This window comes from Pogoniulus pusillus, chromosome Z, assembly GCF_015220805.1.
Source record: "Pogoniulus pusillus isolate bPogPus1 chromosome Z, bPogPus1.pri, whole genome shotgun sequence".
In the NCBI taxonomy this organism is placed as follows: Eukaryota; Metazoa; Chordata; class Aves; order Piciformes; family Lybiidae; genus Pogoniulus; species Pogoniulus pusillus.
The window spans coordinates 50,638,589-50,659,283 of NC_087309.1; the positions used below are offsets into that span (position 1 = coordinate 50,638,589).

The window sequence follows — 20,695 nt, forward strand, 5'->3', positions numbered from 1 at the left end:
AAGAAGGTTTGCAGACAAAGATGAAGTGAAACCCAACAAGTCACCTTTATGTAGTGGTTTCTCTCTTCTTGGCTGTGGTAAAAGAGGTGTTGTTTGACAATGTTTTGGAATCTCAGAGTTGCATCAGAATGGTAAAGTTTCAGAATAAATGAAGGTAGCTGTCAAGTACTCTTAGTGAATTCTAAATATGTCTTCATCTTTGAAAATGTTTGTCATGACAAAAGTGAGAGCAGAAAACATTTTCTCTGTTTTGTGAGTTTATCACTTTAGCTACTGTACACACCATTGCTCTGTAGGCACAATTGGGAGTTAATCAGCAAAATCATTATCATCTTCATAAAAGCCAGGAAGTCTTCACTGCTGAGTAACCTTCCCAATGTGGTTTGTGAAGACAATCAGGGTTAATTACACTAATTTTTATTAAAGCACTGAAAGAAGTTCTTTCACTAATCATCTGAACTGCTGCATTAATGACTCATCTAAATGAAATTTAGGAATGAGGCCAGTTCAATTAGGCAATGTTTATTTTACATAGAACAATCTCCAAAGAATATTATAAAAAACAATCTAAAACCTGATTTTATCGCATTTATTTTCTTACAAAAAAAGACAGGCAGGCACAATTTACGTGTTCAAATATTTCAAACTGAAAGATGACTGTTTACTGTTCAGATTTCCCCAATGCCACTCCAAAGGTATTCAAATACTTCAAACTGAACAACAGCTGTTCACTATTCAGATTTCCCCAATGCCACTCCAAAGGCTGTGAAAGTAGAAAATGTCGTTTTACACGAGGCAGTAGTGCATTTAGTAGGAATGGATCACAAAATATATTTTTGTACAGTAAGACATTACTGTCACTTTATAATTACCTCTAAATTTTTTTTAATTGCACAGTAAGTTTGCTTTACAGTTGAGAACTGCCACAAATAGGCTTAGTATGTAACTAAATATTTGCCCCAGCTATCCCTTAAAAAGAAATTAGGAATTAAAAAAAAAAATTTTGGTAAATACTTAAAAGTCTAGTAGGAACTATATTATGTATCTGAGGTCATTTAAACATGTTTTAATTGGAAAAGGTTTATATATTCAACTAAAATCATCTTCTGGCTACCTCAAAATCCATACAACCACAACAGTTGGCTGTCCTAAAAATAATATTTTGATTTAGAAGTACCAACACCAATGAAATCTTGAACTGTTCAATCTGTTTCCTACTTTCCTGCTTCATTGTCAGTGTGGAAAAGGCACTGTGTACATTCCTCTGAACACCTGGTGGTTTAGGTTTTGTTTATCTTTAAAAATAAAAACCAGTTCAGCAACAGACTTAAACCAGATCTTTAAAAGCAAAAAAATACTGAATTTACTTCCCACTGATAGATGCGGTCCGTGATATCTGAAGACACTCATTTTCCATAGAACTTTTTGTTCAACAAGAATATGAGTAAATTCACATTCACTTTAGCTTTATCGAACATTTTCATTACAGCCACGCCTTCATACTGCATCTGAAGCAAATCCTGTAAATCAGAAGTAAAGTCATTAGCTGCTGTTTGAATCCATGCCTCAGCAAAGAGACAGGGTAATTTTTATCATGTGACAACCATTTAAAATGCCAGGCACTTCACAGTTTAAACTGTGAAATGAGATAGCTTAACAAGCGTTAAGATTTAAAAGCACTGATTTTTCTCTCCTTATTTTAAATAGGGACAGGGATCTACTTGAAAGAATCCGGTGCAAGGCTATGAAGACAATTAAGCGTGTGGAGCAACAGGTGCCCTGTGAGGAGAGGCTGTGAGACCTGGGGCTTCTTGATCTGGTGACGACTTAGAGGGGATCTAATCAATGTTTTTGATTATCTGAAGGCTGCGTGTCAAGAGGGAGGGGACAAACTTGTCTCAGTTGCACCCTGTGATAGGACATGGGATAATGAATGCAAACTGCAGCACAGGAAGTTCTACCTCAACATGAGGAATAACTTCTTCACTGTAAGGGTCCCAGAGCACTGGAACAGGCTGCCCAGAGAGGTCGTGGAATCTCCTTCTCTAGAGACTTTCCAGCTCTGTCTGGATGTGTTCTTGTGTGACCTGTGCTAGATTCTGTGATCCTACTACAGCAGGGGAGTTGGACTCAATGATCTCCAGAGGTTCCTTCCAACCCCTCACATCCTGTGATAAGCTGCAAGTAACTATTGGATAGGTGTAGACAAGATTGCATGTCCTCTAGAATGCAAATGCAAAGGAAAAGCAATTCTGGTTTTTTGTGCATTTTTGTTCTTAGCATTTGCTGCTTGCCTATGGAATAATGTGGCATTTGGTTTCATGCTGTTGCCCTAATATAAACATTCACCCAGTGTGCTCAGCATCCTAAAGAGGTGATATGGTTATTCTGCACATGATCTGCTGCTATGTTGATCAAATAGTTCATGAATACATATGAAAAAAAAAAATTATTTTATATTTAGAGAAAATGCAACTGTGAATATATTGCAAAGTAATAAAATTCAACTCTACCTGGAAATGGAGCTGCACTTTTTCCATCTCAACCCCCAGGAATTTGGCTTTTATTTCAAAGTCACCTACTTCTTCTCCAGGTGTAATATCAAACATCACATTCTTAAACCTTGAAACAAAATAAAAGAGAATGGATTATGCATGCTGTACAATTGTATATAGTCTAGAGAAAATTTTGAGGAAAAAGCCTGCAGAACACAAAAAACCTTTTGACCACAAGTAATGCAAACTGTCTCAAATGAACCACTCACTGTCCCTACTGCAGTGTCCTCTTGGGAGACTTTCTCGTGATGCATAGTATGGAATACAGAGCTCTTATGTTTTCTATACTGTAAAAGGACTGTAGGGAGTTCAGAGGGAAAAAAGATGACTAAACATCCACAGCATAAGAATTCTGAAGCCAAGCTCTTCTGCCATGCCTCAGTGTCTCTTTGAAGGTGTGTACAAGCTCTCTGCTTTTGGTTTGTCTCACATAACTTCCTTTTTCTGATGGACTGACTTAGAAAAAAATTGCAACCTGCAAAACTTTCCTCACTGCAAGAGATGAATGAAAAGGTGCCATAGCAGCCTTGAAACAGATAGATACAAGAGGGATGTTAAACCACCATGTCCCTTCACCTTGCCATAGTGAGGAAGTGTAGAAAGCTAGGCCTTTACTCAGTTATGTGAAAGTGGTTTGTCAGTAAAGGAGAACAAAATGCTACAGCTGCTTAAACAAGTTAATTAGCAGTGAGTGTATTGCTGTACTTACACGGGTTTCATTTAGGTGAATGTTGAGATAGACTCGCTCAAATACTTCCTCCAGGATAATAATGTAGAAAGGTATGAGGGAAAACATGAAGCTTTATCATTCTTCTGGGTGCAGAAGTCTGAGCTAATTTTAGGTGTGGCACATGAAATGGCAAAGATTTCTTTTTTTTTTTTTTTTACAAAAGCCAGGAACCTTAAGAAGCAGTTGATAAGCAAATGCCATGAATTGCTTTATACCACACTTACTGATTGGTTTGTAGATCTTCGATTTCTAGGATGACACCTTTTTCATGCAGTCTTGCAGCTGTGTACTTTAATGAGGCCTGCTTCATTTTTTTGCTTCCCTTCAGCTCCTCTTTTCCATCTAGTTTAATTGACCTCCGTGAATTTCTGGGAAGAGAACAAGAAAAATTAATTTTGATCTGCTAGATCTTTTATACCTCTCTAAGAGGGAAGAGTTGGTATGTGTTTGATCAGAAGTTACAATGGGCTCTAGGTTGACTTAGTCACTAGGTTACTGAAAGATAAGACCTGGGGAAAACGGGGCTTGCAAGTATGTACAGGAGCAGTAGGGAAAGATGGTATGTAATATGTTCCAAAATAAAAGAGCAGCTCTGTTCAGCCTTCTGGGATGTCTTGGCCATACATCAGAGAATTCTGAACCCGTATATACTGAGAACCTAAGTAGCTGGGTTGGAATGGCACCAGTCTTACCACCATGATGGTGCAGTTCCTGGTGGGGATGCCTACCTTAAGGAGATGAATGCCTGCCAGCTCTGCAATCTACATGTCAGGAGTTTTGCTGGTAAGTTGGATAGGGTAAGTATAACCTTCTCTTTGATCAATAGAGTTACTTGGCATTCTTCGTCATATACCTTTCTCTCTATGATTTTAGTATTTGAGCTATAAGCACTGTAGTTTCCAGTATACCTTTCTCTTTGTGATTTTAGTATTTAAGCTATAATAAAATGTTGAAATTGTACCCAGAGCGGGATATCCATGTGTGCATGCATTCCCTGGTCCCCAGAGAACCCACTGGAACAACCTCAACTATTCCCCTAGCCATATTTAGCTCTTCCTCATTCTTTCCTTCTTGAACTCCTATTAGTGAACAGAATTAGCATTCTAAACAATGCTAAGATCTGGGTGGATTTTTAGCACACAGTGAATAGTCTAAACATTTTGACAACGATTTTTAACCAATATTCTTCAGCAGTTGTTGAAAATGTGAAGTGTAACCCTGACCCGTAATCATCACAATTTGTAAGCATCCAGCAACTGAAGTGTTAGATAGGATTGGCCATTAGAGTTAATTTTTGGATCAAGGAGGTCTGCCCCGCAAAGCTCTCGTTCCTGTCTGTAAAATGTTTTCATTTTGACACTTTGGTGACATTGGTGGGGAAAATTGTGCTTGAGTAACTACATCATACCTGAAAGAAAAATTATTTTTCCTCCCCTCTTTTCCCTTCTAAAGAAAAAAAATCCTATTAATGAAGGAAGTTAGTAATTACTTCCTAAAGCTGTATGATTTCAGAGCAAGCTAATGCATCTGCAAAGCAGAACAAATTACAGATATTGACAACACTTACACATCTCAGGCTTCTCATTGTAAGGCAACTGTAAGTAAATGCAAGCCTTCTGCTTTCCACCGACCTTTTCACCTGTGCATTGTCACTCTTCGGAATCAAAACTTTCTACCCCTAACACCTGCACCCTCTCTTGATAAAACACATTGAAATATTAAAAGACATGAAGACTCAACTCACTTCCTTGTTAAGTTGTCCAAACAAGTTTTTATATAGGTGTTGTAATAATTGATTTGCTCTTCATAAAATGCTGTCTTGGAGTTAAGTGCATTCAAAGTCTGCTGGAGCTTCACCAGTTCAGCTTTTCGATGGTGTCTGTATCTCCTTTGATTCCGGATATCCTAAATAAATTTAATGCAACTGGTTAATTAATTTGCCATTTTAAGAAGTCTCAACTTACTGCAATTCAAGTCTGTAATTGCATGACCTAACTTCCTTACTGGAAGAAAGCATGAACTGTTATATTAATATTATTTCTCAAGCAAAGTACCAAGAGTTCTGCCATTTACATGACTGTATGGAAAACAATCACTGTCACTCATATATACAAGTAGCATTATTTCAAACACTGCTATGGTCTCTAGGACCTGTCAGAGAAAGTCATAAGGATGGCATTGTCTTCATGCTATAATTAGAAGCTTTTTCAAAGCTAACATCTGGTGCCTAAGAAATGAGACCTCAGGCTTCTACTACATAGCTTGGGCTTCTAGTAGGTTTATCTACTGCTAAGCTGGACCTTGAGGTTGAAAGCAATGGTCAGGCAGAGGTAGCTGGAACATAAAATAAAAGCAACCTCCAGTCCTAAAGCTCACCCCAATTTTGATGTTGCCATAATAGCTCAAAACAAAGTATCTGGGCTTACAGATAAGAAGTAAAAAGGAATGTGGCACAAAATACATAGGAAAAATATTTTTAACTCAAGCTGAAGCAGAGAGACCTGAACTGAGCAGGGCTTTAAATTGACACTTCAGAGCAGGTACAAAATGTCATACTTGATTCTATTAGAAACTTAGCTCACGTGAGTAGTCTACTCATTCATGTGTTTAAATATATTTGCATCTTTCAAAATGCTGCCACAGGTTCAGAGGAGGGCCATGCAGATGATCAGAGAGGTGGAGCACCTCTCCTGTGGGGACAGGCTGTGAGAGTTGGGGCTGTTCAGCCAGAAGAAAAGAAGGCTCCAGAGTGACCTTATAGCAGCCTTCCCCTGAAGGGGGCCTACAAAAAAGCTGGGAAAGGGACTTTTTGTGAGGGCTTCTTGTAATAGGACAAGCAGCAGTGGATTTAAGCTTGAGAATTGTAGATTGAGATTGGACTTCAGAAAGACATTCTTTACAGTAGTAAGAGACTGGAACAGGTTGCCTAGGGAGGTAGCATATGCCCTCTCACTAGAGGTGTTCAAGGCCAGGTTGGATGATGCCTTGATCAACCTGGTCTAGTGGAAGGTGTCCCTGCCCATGGGACTAGATGTTCTTTAAGGTCCCTTTCAACCTAAACCATTCCACGATTTTATAATGTGTAAATCACTCATGTGAAAGGCAAGTAATTTACTCATGAGTAATTAGAGGCAATTAATACACTAAGATTCTTACAGCCATAATTGGGTGTGGATTTGGAACAGGCCTTATGCTTCATCAGCCTCAGTGTGGACACTGCATTGGCCCATTACTCTCCCTGTGTCCTACCCAGTTAGGCAGATTAGCATCAGTATCAACCAGAGACTGTTTGGGGGCTTTAAAAGTAATTTTAAAACCCTACCAAGACTACAGTACTTATAAACAATGATAGGTAATTCTGCTTCCTTTTGAAATATGAGAAGTTATAAGGAAATGCTATACTGGAGAAGTTAAACCAGCGTCAATACCAAATCTCAAGTACAAAGTCTGCAGTTGCATGGTACCAAGTTCAGGTAGTCAGGCATGAAAGTACTGTTGTTCACCTATTTTTTCAGCAAAAAAAAAAGTTGATTTGTTTCTTATGTGGGTACTTCAGTGATTTAGCATAGCATTCTGCACTTAGCAGGCTTCTGCATTTTGGCCACAACAACCCCAAGCAGCACTACAGGCTGGGGACAGAGTGGCTGGAGAGCAGCCAGGAAGAAAGGGACCTGGGGGTACTGGTAAATAGTAGGCTGAACATGAGCCAGCAGTGTGCCCAGGTGGCCAAGACAGCCAATGGCATCGTGGCCTGCATCAGAAACAGTGTGGCCAGCAGGACAAGGGAGGTTATTCTTCCCCTGTACTCAGCACTGGTCAGGCCACACCTTGAGTGCTGTGTCCAGTTCTGGGCTCCTCAATTCAAGAGAGATGTTGAGGTGCTGGAACGTGTCCAGAGAAGGGTGACAAAGCTGGTGAGGGGCCTGGAACACGAATCCTATGAGGAGAGGCTGAGGCAGCTGGGGTTGTTTAGCCTGGAGAAGAGGAGGCTCAGGGGGGACCTCATTGCTGTCTACAACTACCTGAAGGGAGGTTGTAGCCAGGTGGGGGTTGGTCTCTTCTCCCAGGCAACCAGCAAGAGAATAAGGGAACACAGTCTCAAGTTGTGCTGGGGGAAGTCTAGGCTGGATGTTAGGAGGAAGTTGTTGCCAGAGAGAGTGATTGGCATTGGAATGGGCTGCCCAGGGAGGTGGTGGAGTCACCGTCCCTGGATGTGTTGAAGAAAAGCCTGGATGAGGCACTTAGTGCCATGGTCTAGTTGACTGGATAGGGCTGGGTGCTAGGTTGGAGTGGATGATCTTGGAGGTCTCTTCCAACCTGGTTGATTATATGATTCTATGATTCTCTGGAGTAATCATGTTGTCCATTGCCAGCTGGAGCAGATACGCAGGGAAACATGTTCCATTTACCTTAGCAATCTCATTTATAATTTCTTGATACTTTGTCTCTGAAGACACCAGTCCTGCTTGCTCCAATGTCCGGAGATTTCTCTGAATTTTCCTTTTCTTTTGTTCTATTGGTAGCTGCCCATCTTCAAAAACAGACTGAGTGTGCTTCATTTTCTCTGGAGTTTTGGAATCTAAGATGGCACGTTTTTCTACAAGTTTCAAGTGCTCAGATTCCTAGGTAAAAAAAAAATAATTGAAAAACACCCACCCAAATAAAACAGTTATTTTTCCAGCTCATGATAACATTTCAGTATTGAAGTACATTAAATTCTCAAAAGAAATTATCAATAAGCAAGGTGCAGGCTTTATTTATAGCCTCTTACCACACAGTCTGAAAGTACTCCGCATGCTATGTCTTTTGACATAGCCTAAGTAACTAATCACAACACCTAAACATGCATTTAAGTTAATCAAAACACTTCTAACGTGGGCCAGATACTTCAGTGACTCCAGCCAGCTGTGGAAAGGCTGTCCAGATTCACATTTCCCCCTACATGTGCACACACTGAGGTAAGGTAAAACGTGCACTTTGAGATGTGCTTCGTGCAAGGCTTCAAGTAGGAACTATTCCCACTCAATTTCCATACTAAGAAGAGAAGTAGTTCCCTAGGCAGATGTCTGCTTGTACTGCTTAAGCAAATAATCTGAGTGTCAGGGGACATGAATTAAGATTCTAAAGTTCGTGAGAAAGAGAAAAAAAAAATCTACCAGGATTCACTTGACACTGTTAGTTTGTATTATAACACAGGAGAGAAAAAGACTCTGTTCACATTTTAAAAATTTAAAAAAAAAAAAAATAATCATTCTGCTTGTCCTAGTTGACAGTAAGGCTCAGTTTTAATTTTCTTCTGAAACAGTTACCAATTAAGAAAGTTGATAAGTCTTATGTTTTGAGGACACTGATCTGAATAGTCCAAAAGTGATGGCAATGACTTAATTGCCCTAAAATTATGAAGAAAGCTGTCAGAGAACTGTCATTTTTTTTCCATAGCTATAACAAAATGTGTACTTTATTCCTGATTCAGGCACACCACAGCACTTACCTGTTGTGCAGTGGCTGGTGCTTCTAGTATTTCTAAGAGCGTATCCCCCGGTTGTGTTCTTATCACATCCACAATAAGTCTTTTGGTCCTTTTAAAGAGGATTAGGCAGATGTTACAAAACAGATGCCAGTGGTTCAACTGGTACCTTTCATTTCTTCAACAGTAAGACTAGAATGTGGTCCCTTTGTTATGGATACCTGGCAGAGTTTCTTTCCTAGCTTTTTGTGTCGGAGCTGTCAATAATTTTGAGTATCTGGTGCCTACAGAGATCTGAATAAAGGAATACATGCATTTTTTTTCTTCTGTTGTGTCAGAAAACAGTTAACCATCTAGCACAGTAAAACACTTACTGTTAACATAATGAAAGTGCATGCAACAACTCATGCAGATTTTAGTTGTGGTAGTGACAAAAGCGCAGACAGGAATGTAATCTGTGCAGAGCCTGAGCTATGCGTGGTTCCACTAAGGGCTGTATTAACTGAAGAAAATGCTAATCCTCTCAAAACTACAGAAATCCTGAACGAAGAAATTTGACATCTTACACAGTGCATTTAGGTACACTGCTTAAGAGCAGATACTTTTTTTGCAGTAACAGATGAGGAGTGCTTCCATCCTCAAAAAGGGAGCTGCTATACCCCAGTATGTAAATCAGTTCTTTTTTTGTGGTAGGAATTTCTCATTCCTCTTACCTTTTCATCCATAATACCTCCAAGAATGACCTGCTACAGAATTCTATTCATTAAGAGGACACATTCTAAATATGGTCAAGGCTTCTGTAATCAAACCTTATGACTTGGTTTAAAACAATAGTTCACCTGTGTGAAGGCTGCACTTCTGCTGTTTATTTTTTTCAGAAATAGAAGTTCTTGTAAAACGCAATTTAATGGGACAAAAGCTTTACTCACATGCAGGCAACTTTATCCAAAACCAGTGAATATTGGAGCATAATCCAAGCTTCTATGGAAGGGACAGCAAGGTAGGAATGACTGATATCACAGGCAGACCTGGAGCACTGCTCTTTCCATGTTAAAAAGCAACCTGCTAAACCTCCTGGGAATGAGTTTGCTTGTTCAGAACTACTTTTGACTTGAACAAGTGGTTCAAGCAAACTCAATAGCTTCTGAAGGACTGCTGTTAAGTGTATTTTTCCCACTGCAAACTCTTGGAATCTCTTCTCATTTGCCAGGAAAAACAAAACCAAACTGAAGGAGAATGGATTCCTAAAGTTACTTGGGCTACCTATATCAACACATTGCTGGCTTCCTTTGCCTTACACAAACTTTCTCAGTTGTTAGTGGTCACCTCTACAGTCTACTTTAACATATGTAGGACATTTTATGCCTTAGAAAGAGGTGTTGGGGTGGCAAATAAGGCATGGGGCTTGCTGCCATGCTCCCTCTTCAGCTTCCTTTTTCCCTGTGTATCAAACTTGCTCAGCTCTGTTGTTTTCCAGAAACACTTCAGATGGAGCTGGATGCTTCTCCCTTCCCCTGCCACTTGGCATGTGGCACCTGTGCACTCAAATCATGTAGAATGGGCACCTGATAGTCTTGTAGACAGGCATACCAGCAAATCTTAGGGTTCTTCACAAAAGCCTTAACAAAACCGTTTAAAAAGCAAATATATCAGTAGCTCTGTAGAAGAGGTACATCTCTTGCAATAAGTCAAGGAATGTTCAGTGGATCAGCAATGACTTGAATTTAGCCAGATACCTAACATTTCAGAGTTGAAGCAGAAGATTTTTCTGCAGCCTCGGCAGAAAAGCTACAGAGAGGAAAACTGAATAGGAAGCAAAAAACAACAGCATGCATATCCTTATTATAAAACCAGCTTGGGAATGCTCTAGGTTTCTGGAATACCAAGTGACTAATGCAGTTCTGATTCAAAACTGTCATTGATTTGACATGATCTTTAAAATTCAGATTAAATATGCACAATGACAGTGGGAGAGCTGATGAAGTTTTCTTGCATTTGAAATGAGATCTTTTTTTCTCAGAGTTTAAAGAGACATTCACGGGTTTTGTAGAAATTGCACTGCTTAGAACAGATATATCTAAGAACTTTCTTCAGAAGACATCACATTAACTAATAAATTCAGCTATTTCTTTATTGGAAAAAAAAAGCCACAAACTAACCTCAACCTAACAGATTAGAGTATACACTTCTGGTGCTTGCAAAGCTGTGAAATCCTTACAGTGAATTTTCCTTTAAAGTGAACTTCAAACCTTCATTCTTGTGGTTAAACAGAGGGGAGCAGCAACCCATTCTCCCTCCTATTCAGGATCTTAAATAAGCCAATCTTTATCCTGGGCAGCTTGAAATCACTTCAGAGGAGAGGTACCAATAATCTGATGCTAAGTGCTGAATTATTTTCTAATATAAAGTAGCCTATATCGCAGGGTATCCCAGTGGCCATTTCTTACTTTGCTCACCAAATAGAATAAACACAATTTGCTTTCCCTGGATAAAAGGATGCACAATTCCTGCTGGAGTGACAGTCACACTCTGTTCAAATGCCTGATGGCAGTAGGTCAGGGAAATGGTTACGGAGGAGAGGGCAACACAATGCTGTCTGTCCCTTACAAAGATAGACAGCTTTTCATGTCTTTTATCAAGACTACATATTTAAAACAGAACTCTTTTACACCTTCTTGGAAACACACTTAATGGGTTAGATAATGATCTAGTCACTCTCCAAAACAGAAGTGGCAGTATGTTTGTCTTTCTGTAAGCTTTCTGAAGGAATTGATACCATCTGACTCTTGCAAAAATTTGAGTAGGACTGAAGACAGATTGACTTGACTCAGCACTTCAAAAATTTACTTAGGCCGGGCAGCAAAGTGGAAGCAACATTAAAGTAAACCAAGCAAAAACCCCCAAAACAAACAAAAAGCACCCACTAACCAAACAAAAATACCCAAATAAACCCACCACCTCACAAAGAAACAGAACAATCACACAAAAAACCCAAGCCAAACAAAAAAACCCAAACCCAAACAAAACCAACACAATCCCCAAACCTGAAAACAAAAGAAAATACAATGGAAACCAACCGAAACACAAAATAACCCACAGAAGTAAAGAAAAAAGCATTATTGTGATATAGATCTTGAGCAGAACTTACTTTATCATCAAGCTTTTGAGATCCTGATCTTCACCTTCTCGTAACTCATATTTGCTTGTTAGAGACAGTGAAATTTCTGTTTTTGCAAGCTGATTTAGTGCGCTTTCCCTGTTGGGGTCATTAGGATCAACAGCTCCTTCCCCTGTAAGGAAATGTCTTTTATTTCATGTTTGCCAAATTTCCTATGACTCAGTGCATGCAGTGAACAAGGACCTAGATAAATCACTGTATATCATTAATAAGTTATAGCTATTAAATAGCACAGCTGTTTCTACTGTTTAGAAGCAATCTCTTTTTATTTTGGACACTAAAACTCATAACCCAGCTATTTATAAGCCCAGTTAGAGTATCTTGGAAATGTTACCCATTCTTTCTTTTCAAGCTACTGATGTGCAGGAGACTCACTTCATTTTCTTAAAGATCAATACAAACAACATCCTTTTGTTCTAATTGGCAGTGATAGTGAAAAAATGAAAGAGTAGCAGTTAAGAGCCTATTCACTTGTAAGATGGTATCATCCATGAGAACCTGGCTACTTTCTAAATAGTTCATATCTTAATACAGTTAAGGCAAATTAAGTATCAGCAGCATTTTGTCCTTACAACTTGCTAATAATTCATTAGTAAATCGAGAAGCAGACATGAGCACCCATTTAATTCCACCCCTAGAGTGAACTTAAACCATGAAGACAAGGACCAGCATACCAAGGAAAGACTCAACGTCAGGAACAGGCCCAAGCCCTTCCAGCAATTCGTTCAGCAAGTCATTTGGCTCAGTGGCAATGGCATCCTGGTGTTCTAGTAGTAGCTGTGAACAAATGTAAGTGAAGTCACTGTCAAAAAAAATCAAACCAACAAACCACTGCAAATCATTCCCACTGTCTTTAAACATGTGAATAAATCTGGAGATGAAATGCTGAAAAGCACAGAACTAATGCGATCAGGATTTTGGCGGACTCAAGCTAGGGACTTAGTTCTGGACTAAGAGTTTAGAATTGTTCTAGCCGTAAGGCAGATTGCCAGGCCTTTCTGGCAATTGTCTCTGGAGTGCTGAACATCACAGTTGAGCAGAAGTTTAAGGTTAGCCTTTAGGACTAACAAGTTACCACAGAGTAAGGGACAGTAGTCGCAAGGAGAGCATTTCACAGCTGCGTCCCTAACTAAGCATGCAAAAGAATGAAGATCAGCTTGAAGACACCTGTTTTCTGTGTATCTATTTCAAAAGCTTACTAGCATCAGGAATACCTTTCAGAAACGGCTATATCTTTTAAGTGAGAAATTTGCCATGCAGCATCTACTGCACGCTGCCTTTGCAGTTCCTTAGAAGTTGCAAGAGTTGTTAATATGTTCACTGTAACTCCATTGTGCCTGGACACATTCTCAAAACTAAACCATGGAAGTATTGGTAACCAAATTAATAGAGCACATGAACAAGGCAGTAATGTTTTCCTGGAAACACTTTCTGAGAATAGTAGCCTCATGCTGATTTAGAGTCAGCTACATTAATGACTACCAGTTACAACAGGACACTCCCCATAGACGATTGTTTCTATAAGGAATATGCTGTTGTATCTGGTGCTCATTACTCACTTAGAAAGATGGATGGAAAGGTAGCATCATCAAGCTTCACTATAATTTAGTTATAACAAAGCATGCACAACAGGCAATAATTCCAGTATTTTAAACACTACAAGTTATAGTCAGTCAAAGGTTACTAAAAATGATATTGACAACCAGAAAGCCTACGTCCAGAAAAGAAAGGCATTTCAGATGTACTTGCAAGACAGAAGTGAGTTTAACATACCGTCATTTATTTGGGCAAAACAAGTTTCTCTGTTATGTGTAGGAGTTACCCCACACTCTGCCTAATATTGACCAAGATACTGTGAGAATTTCTGAGAAACACTGTGTGCACTGGTTAAAGCCCCACCATGCTTGATGAACAGAATGAAAAGGACATTCACAGGACAAGTTCTCTGTGGCAAAGGCAAGGGATTATGAGGAAGCACCAAAACACAAAGCTGCGAATACAACAGATCACTCAATTCCAGCTACACCCACTAGCGGTGAGCAATGAAAATGAAGCTCACAGCTATTGTCACGGAAGGGTAGATGGGAGAACTTTCTCTGAATGTGAGCTACAGGTGACAGTTGACAAAATGTTTATGCATCTCCAGTTATTAAAAAATTTTAAAAAAATGTATGACCAGAATATAAAATTTAATTTATGCTTGCAAGTGAAGTGGAGCGAGAAGAAACAACCGGGGTGAAGGTTCAAACTCTCAGAGGAGATTTGACAGAAGAGGTGGCATGGAACCAGAAGTAACTCCTGGTAAATACACTGCACATAGCTAGCGTCTGGTCTTCAGACTCAATTGCTTGCTTCATCTAGCAAGGTAAGTGTAAACATAGTCATATTATCAAAAAAGACAGTATGCTCGACCTTCTCTTTTTGGCAATTTACTTCCATTAAATTACTTCATATTTTGTAGTCTATTTTATTAGCTAATATAAATTTTCTTAGTAATACTTTGTCACATTAGGATCAAAAAAATGTTTTAGACTTGCAGCAAGGCTATTAAAAGGAATATTTGGCTTAAGACTAGTGTTTAAATGTAACCACTGATCATAAGCATGCAGGCACAAGTCTGTGCCTTAAAAATTAAAAGAAAGAATAGGCACAACAACAATTCAGCAAGTATGTTTTAAGCAGACTAGGCTAATAGCTTCCACTGGAATGGCACGGTCTGCTGGAAACTGATTCTACTGTTTCCATAATGTATCTGACAATATTTGTGTGAGGTTCTTCATGGGACTTGTGGGTCTGTTTTCTGGGAGGTGTTGGTTTTTTCTGGAGTATTTGATGTTGAGAGGGGAACAGGACAGGAGACAGTTTGCAAAGGAGATCACAGATAGCAATATGCCAGCTTCAGGAGGACCATGTGGTAGACATTCAACTTACACCCTAATGAGTCATATTACAGACTGCAGTTAATCTCTTCTTTATCCATGATAAAAAAAATGGCAAGATGCCACAGGTTCAGTCCTCCTACATCAGATGTTTGCATCTGTGACTGTGATCTGCTTCCAAGGAAACATATGCCTGAATGTCAGAGTCACAAAATATAGTGAATTTTCCTCTGTTCCCAGAGTTGAAGGAGCTTCTTCAAATTGGTGTCACTTTCTTAGCCAAGAGGTAAAAGTATTTTAAAGCATAAATAATTTATAAATGTGACACTGGGTTAGGAAACAAAAAGATTCCTCCCTCCCATCAGAAAATGTTACATTCTAGTTGTCACTCAAGAGGATGCTTTTGCATGGGAGCAGTCTTTCAGGAAGAGTGCAATCTAATAGTTCCAGACCATTTCAGAGATGAATTTAAGAAATTATTTCAAAGGGAAGAATGAACATGAACATTTCCCCACAACTGTTGTTTCAAGTATTTAATAATCTGTACACTTTAGTCTGCTGGCTAGTATGCTTTCATTGACTTACTGAATGAGTATTAATAATTTCTTCAATGGAGATATATATGACAGGTTTGCTAAGGGTCACCATGTCAGAATATTCATCAATATTGAATTTCTCTTCTGGCTCAGGAACATCACATGCTGCTTGAAAAAAATTCCTAGGAGAAAATAAGAAACACTTTGATAACTGTGCCCTATAAGCTGACTTTAGCCTGTATATATAAAACAAAAAACACCTCCCACACACAGATGGCATTCAATGTATTCCTGTTACAGTCTGTAATCTACATTCACTGTTTGAAGGAACATTTTGGAGGCAATGAATTTACATGTCATTCCAAATGATGGAGTGTTCTCTCTTTCCTGGACAGCTAGTGGAAGATTTGAAAGGTAATTTTTTTCCTCCATACTCCACAAAGACTGATAACTTGGTAAATTTTAAACCCTGATTCTATGAAGATGCTTTGCAGCTTGAAGAGTGCTGGGAAGAAATTATTTTAAATAGCTGCACAAAATTACCACTTTGCCTACAAATGTTTAAATTGCTGTTATTCAGGAACAAATTTGTTTAAGATTTCAGGAAATGTGGTATTGTTTATAAATGCACAGATCTCAAGAGGAAAAAATGCCATGTACGGTTAAAACATTACTTTGGCATGACTAGCACATACATGGAGAACTGAGACCTGGTTTCCAAGATACTTGCAGCTTCAGTAATGTGCACAGACAACCAAGAAACAGCAAGATTTTCCTGTCAGAGAACCACTTGTGTTTTTGGAAGTTAGAGGAGTGTGAATTAGAGCAGCAGGCAGAAATGTGGTTTTTAAATGAGGCCTACAGAGATGCTGCAGGAGCCTCTCTGTGTTCACTGTTCTGACCATGCATTGCTGACAAGGATGCACATTTCAAACTCAAAGGACTTTTACAGTTCACAATAATAAAAAAATATACTAGTAATCTTTGGTTTCAAGGAGAAAAGCTGAGGAACGTGATAAAATTGTACAAAACCATAGAGGTGTTGCATGAGATAGGTGCAGAACTCATCAAATCCCACAGTGATGGGACAAGAAGGTATGCAATGTAACTGTTGTTTCTCCATGTTTATGTAATTACTTAAATACTTCAGCAAACAGAATTACTACATATCCTTGCATTCATAGCTTGTCTGTTAAGGAAACCCATTACACATTTGCTTTTGTGAAGCTGTCCTGGATTAACACAGCCTGCTATCACGAGCCCCTCTTCTCTCACAGATGGCAAGGGAAGTAATGCAAAACAACTCTGGGTTGAGATAAAGATAGTTAATGAGATAACACCTTAGCCCATTTGCAGAAAAGTGTGGCAGAAAGGAGAAAGAGAAACAGAAGCCAGCAATAAAAACATTCTCCCTCACCCAAATGCACAGAAACCAGCCCAGTGGAAAAGACTCAACAGCCCAAACCTGTAGATCAAAACCAGCAACAGAAACAGAAAGCTTCTCCTGTTACAATCTGAACTTCAACCCTCATGATATTTTGCTACAGCCATCACTTTCATTTTGAAGCTGGGATGATGGCATCATGGTATTGAATATCAGCAGTGGATTTGACTCAAACCATGGAAGAAGGACGGATGCTGAAGTTTGAAGTTCTGAAAGTGAGTTTGTTGCAAGACTCAGCATTGCTTCAATGCAATAACAGCAATCACCTAAAAAGATGAGCAATAATCCCAAAGAACTTGTGTCCTTGAGTGTGGCAAAACAGACAATTTCCTGCAATTGTGCAAAGTGAAAGAATAAAATGTGCATGAAATCCTTGATGAAAACAAAACCTGTAACTTGTTCCTGACCATTAACTTTTTCCCAAAAACATTCATCTGCCCTCCTGACCCAAAGAACACATTATTTCTTCTGTATAACAACTCTCTCCACATGGCTGTCACAGTCTGTTTGCGGTAAGGATGCCTTGCTGCTGCAAGGAAGCCAGCAGAAGTGATCTGTTTTCAAAGTAGTGCTCAAGCAGAAGTGTAACCTGTTACTCCTGTTTGCACTTCCTCAGCAGTGAGAACCTAGGACACATCCATCATCATTTTAACTCTGAGCAGGGAATTACATCTCTCTTACTTAGAAAACAGCTCTTACCTGAACTTCTGGTATGTCTGCGAGAGGTAAGAGTTCATAGATGACAGATGTTCACTCTCTCCTTCAAAGAGTTTGTTAGAAGCAGCATGCTGAAGTACTTTTGCCACACAGCCTAGGTTTCTCCTCTGATCAGGGTGTATCTGGCCCCCAGCTGTCATATCAATTATATCAAAACCATCAGGAGCAACAATGGCAGGGTTCATGTAGCGGTAGTACAGGAGATTGCCAACAATCTAAAAGAATAAAAGAGTTTCTCTTTGCATACAGTGAGTGATTTTTACCAAACATAACCAATCGTTTCTACTTCTGAATTAAACTATAGGAATAAGCACGAGAAGAGCCCTGAAGATCCATAAGTTGCCTGTGTGGCTAACAAAGTGATTATGATCTTTTATAAGGTCTTACCTCTTAAAACACCTCTTAAACCATGTTTCAACTTGTTGCTGGCTTTAGGTCAGCTAGTGTCAGACACTGAGTTGAGCACAACAAATAATTGTTTGTTGGGTTGTTTTTCCTATTTTTTGCACGATTCACCTCCAGAGACCTGTTCTCTGAATTGCTACAGGTGTCTGCCAGCACTGAATGCATTCATGGACAGGGGACCATTGTTTCTCACAAGAACCTGCACATAGTCCTAAAAGACTAGAGAAAGTATTTTCCAAACTATGATTTCTGTGGTGATGTAACAATAGCTTATACTGTGCAGATTGTGGCTTCCATTCATTCCCGATGTCAGAAACAGGCAGAACTTTCTGGTCTGCAATTTGCCTCATCTTATGTGCTGTCATCTGAAGAATTTTTAACTTGCACATTAAAAGAATTTCATCTGGGTGCCTTGTGCTCCCATTTGCCATTTTTTTCCCCGTGTAAGTTAAGCAAAGTCTTGTTGTTACTGCTGGAATGGTGGACAGAAGGAACCCATAAATGCTGCTTGCAAGAATTTCAAATGCACTGTTGAAATACCCAAACAGCATAATTATTTTTTTAGCTGAGGAGTTTGAGTTCTCTAGGCACCAGAACAGGACTTTTATTTACAAAAACCTCACACCACCAAGTAGTATCTTTTAAAGGAATAATTAGGAAGTCCTTTTGAAATTAATAACTTGTAATTATCGAATAATTTCATTAAATGCTGATTAAAGCAACTTTATTGAAGTATAAATAGCATAAAATAATTTAGTTTCTCAGCTGGGTGGAAGGCTCTTGGAGCAATTCCACTAAGCCTTCTGAGGAGGCACTGTGGTTGTGGTAGGTTAATGACAGCCAGCGTGTTGAATTCACACTTAATGACTCATGCTTTTAAGTCTATACACATGCCATTCTTACAACTACTACAAGCATCTTAAGTGTAATGTAATGATCTAGTAGCAATTAATTTTTAAAGCACTTCTTCCTTAAATGCAGTTTTAAAAGTATGTTATTTTCTAGTACGTTATCTCAGGAGAGGAGGAAAAGGAAACAAAACAGAGAACAGTTCTTGAAAGGATTGCTGATGGTAAGGACCATAGTACAAAACTGTGCTCCTCCCATCCCACCACCCCTTTGCAACTCAAGAAGTGCCAAATTCCTCCAGGAAATGCTGATATTCTTAGTTCCTTAGAAAGCTTAGTGCTGACAGACATTTCTTATAGCATTAAAGGATCAAGCTGATGGCCATTTGCCCTCAGAAGTCTACCTTCAATAGTTCATCCTCTGTTGCATCTGGGAATTTGTCATGGAGGGAGCTCTTCAGAACTTTGGCTATGTATCTCATTCCATAACTGCATGCAGATGAAAATGAAAAAATATTGGAGAGACTTAGATGAAACACAAAACAATCTTTCCAGCCATCTAACTTACTGGCTTTTTCACCTGCCACTTTGAACACTAAATGAGATGATAATGGCAAACAAAAAATTTCAAGTACAGAGATACATTCACTAGGCTGATACAGCAGAGAAAAAGCAGAGAAACCACTCCTCCTACTGGGGAAGTCATTTGAGAGGCTCCTATCACAAGCAGTGAAATTCACTAAGTGCTTCATTGAGAAGTTTCCATTGAATCTTCACTGCATGTGAACTGCAGTTTGGAGAGTCCTAAATCAGCACTTACGGCATCATGTTGAGAGAAGAGAATATGGATGCGAGAACTTTGTCGGTGACTGCTCGCAAACTCTGAATTGATGACTCCAGTTTATTGACCACTTCTGTGTGTGTTAATGCTTGTTCTGTGGTTACATCATATGGCAGTTTGCTGCAAAGCAAACATATTAAGTCACACTAAATGCATTTGAGAATAAAATACTTGAAACACACACAAAAGTCACATAAATGCTGTTGAAGCTAAGAGAAGTCTCAAATGCATATCCCCCTCCACCCCCCCACCCTCCCAAGAGGCACAGTTTGTTTCAGTGGAGATGCACACACCATCACATACCTTACTTGATTATGAAAGGGGAATCCTAACTTAACAACTGTATCTCCACATCCCAGTCCCAGAATTGCTCCTCAAAAGCCTGAGATGCTAATAACATAGTGTTATAAAGCTTGGGAAAAGCCAAGGAGTTAGTCAGTGGCAGAGTCTACTACACTTTTGAAGTTCATGATCAGGAAACTGATCCCTTTGCTATTGAAAATAGGTTGAAGTACCCAATTTTTTTTCAAGCACCTATCCCCAAAAGCCACTGTTGTGCTAAAGGAGGATAGGGAAAGCATGTATATGCACGAGTGTGTTTTGCCATAGATTGAGAGGTAGACTAGAACTAAAGGATCCCTCAAGTATTTAAATGGTACAGCATGTGGAGCTCCCTCACTCACCTGGCCTCACCAGTCTGCATTTCTAGCTGGTTTACCCATGCCTTATACACATCCACAGGACTAGTGTTGATTACAAGGGACTTGTCCTCCATGATCTCTTTCACCACGGGAGCTAGGAGTTGTCTCAGAGTGTTTTGTCCACGAGCACCTCGATTGAAGCTGACGACCATCTTTATGACAGTGGGGTTTCCAGTAACAATATCCTGAATCTGGTCTACTTTAGAGCTGTATCAAGAACAGAAGATTCTCAGATCTGACTTAAGGTATTTTTTCAAAACTCACACTTCTCAATCTGTCCTTTTTCTCTATATTGAAATGGTATTTATGCAGTCTACTACTTAGGCTTTCATATAAAATAAGATGATAGAAACTACTGCCTGAATGCTCTGTTTTGTAATGTGCCTGGAATGTA

General features: G+C 39.2%; 1 protein-coding gene across 1 annotated transcript in view; it reads right to left on the minus strand.

Moving 5' to 3' along the window:
• Nucleotides 1-506: 506 nt before the first annotated feature.
• Nucleotides 507-20,695, minus strand: part of IQGAP2 (IQ motif containing GTPase activating protein 2) — a 144,925-nt gene continuing 124,736 nt past the window's right edge. Inside the window, exons 26-39 of the mRNA XM_064176455.1 lie at nt 20,284-20,508; nt 19,580-19,720; nt 19,164-19,248; nt 17,489-17,721; nt 15,395-15,527; nt 12,605-12,707; nt 11,901-12,042; nt 8,777-8,864; nt 7,695-7,907; nt 5,030-5,190; nt 3,510-3,653; nt 2,514-2,622; nt 1,368-1,520; nt 507-763 (exon numbers count right to left, since the gene is read on the minus strand). Coding sequence (XP_064032525.1) covers nt 1,407-1,520; nt 2,514-2,622; nt 3,510-3,653; nt 5,030-5,190; nt 7,695-7,907; nt 8,777-8,864; nt 11,901-12,042; nt 12,605-12,707; nt 15,395-15,527; nt 17,489-17,721; nt 19,164-19,248; nt 19,580-19,720; nt 20,284-20,508 — 1,891 coding nt within the window. The 3' untranslated portion in view covers nt 507-763; nt 1,368-1,406. The remainder of the gene's footprint in view (nt 764-1,367; nt 1,521-2,513; nt 2,623-3,509; nt 3,654-5,029; nt 5,191-7,694; nt 7,908-8,776; nt 8,865-11,900; nt 12,043-12,604; nt 12,708-15,394; nt 15,528-17,488; nt 17,722-19,163; nt 19,249-19,579; nt 19,721-20,283; nt 20,509-20,695) is intronic.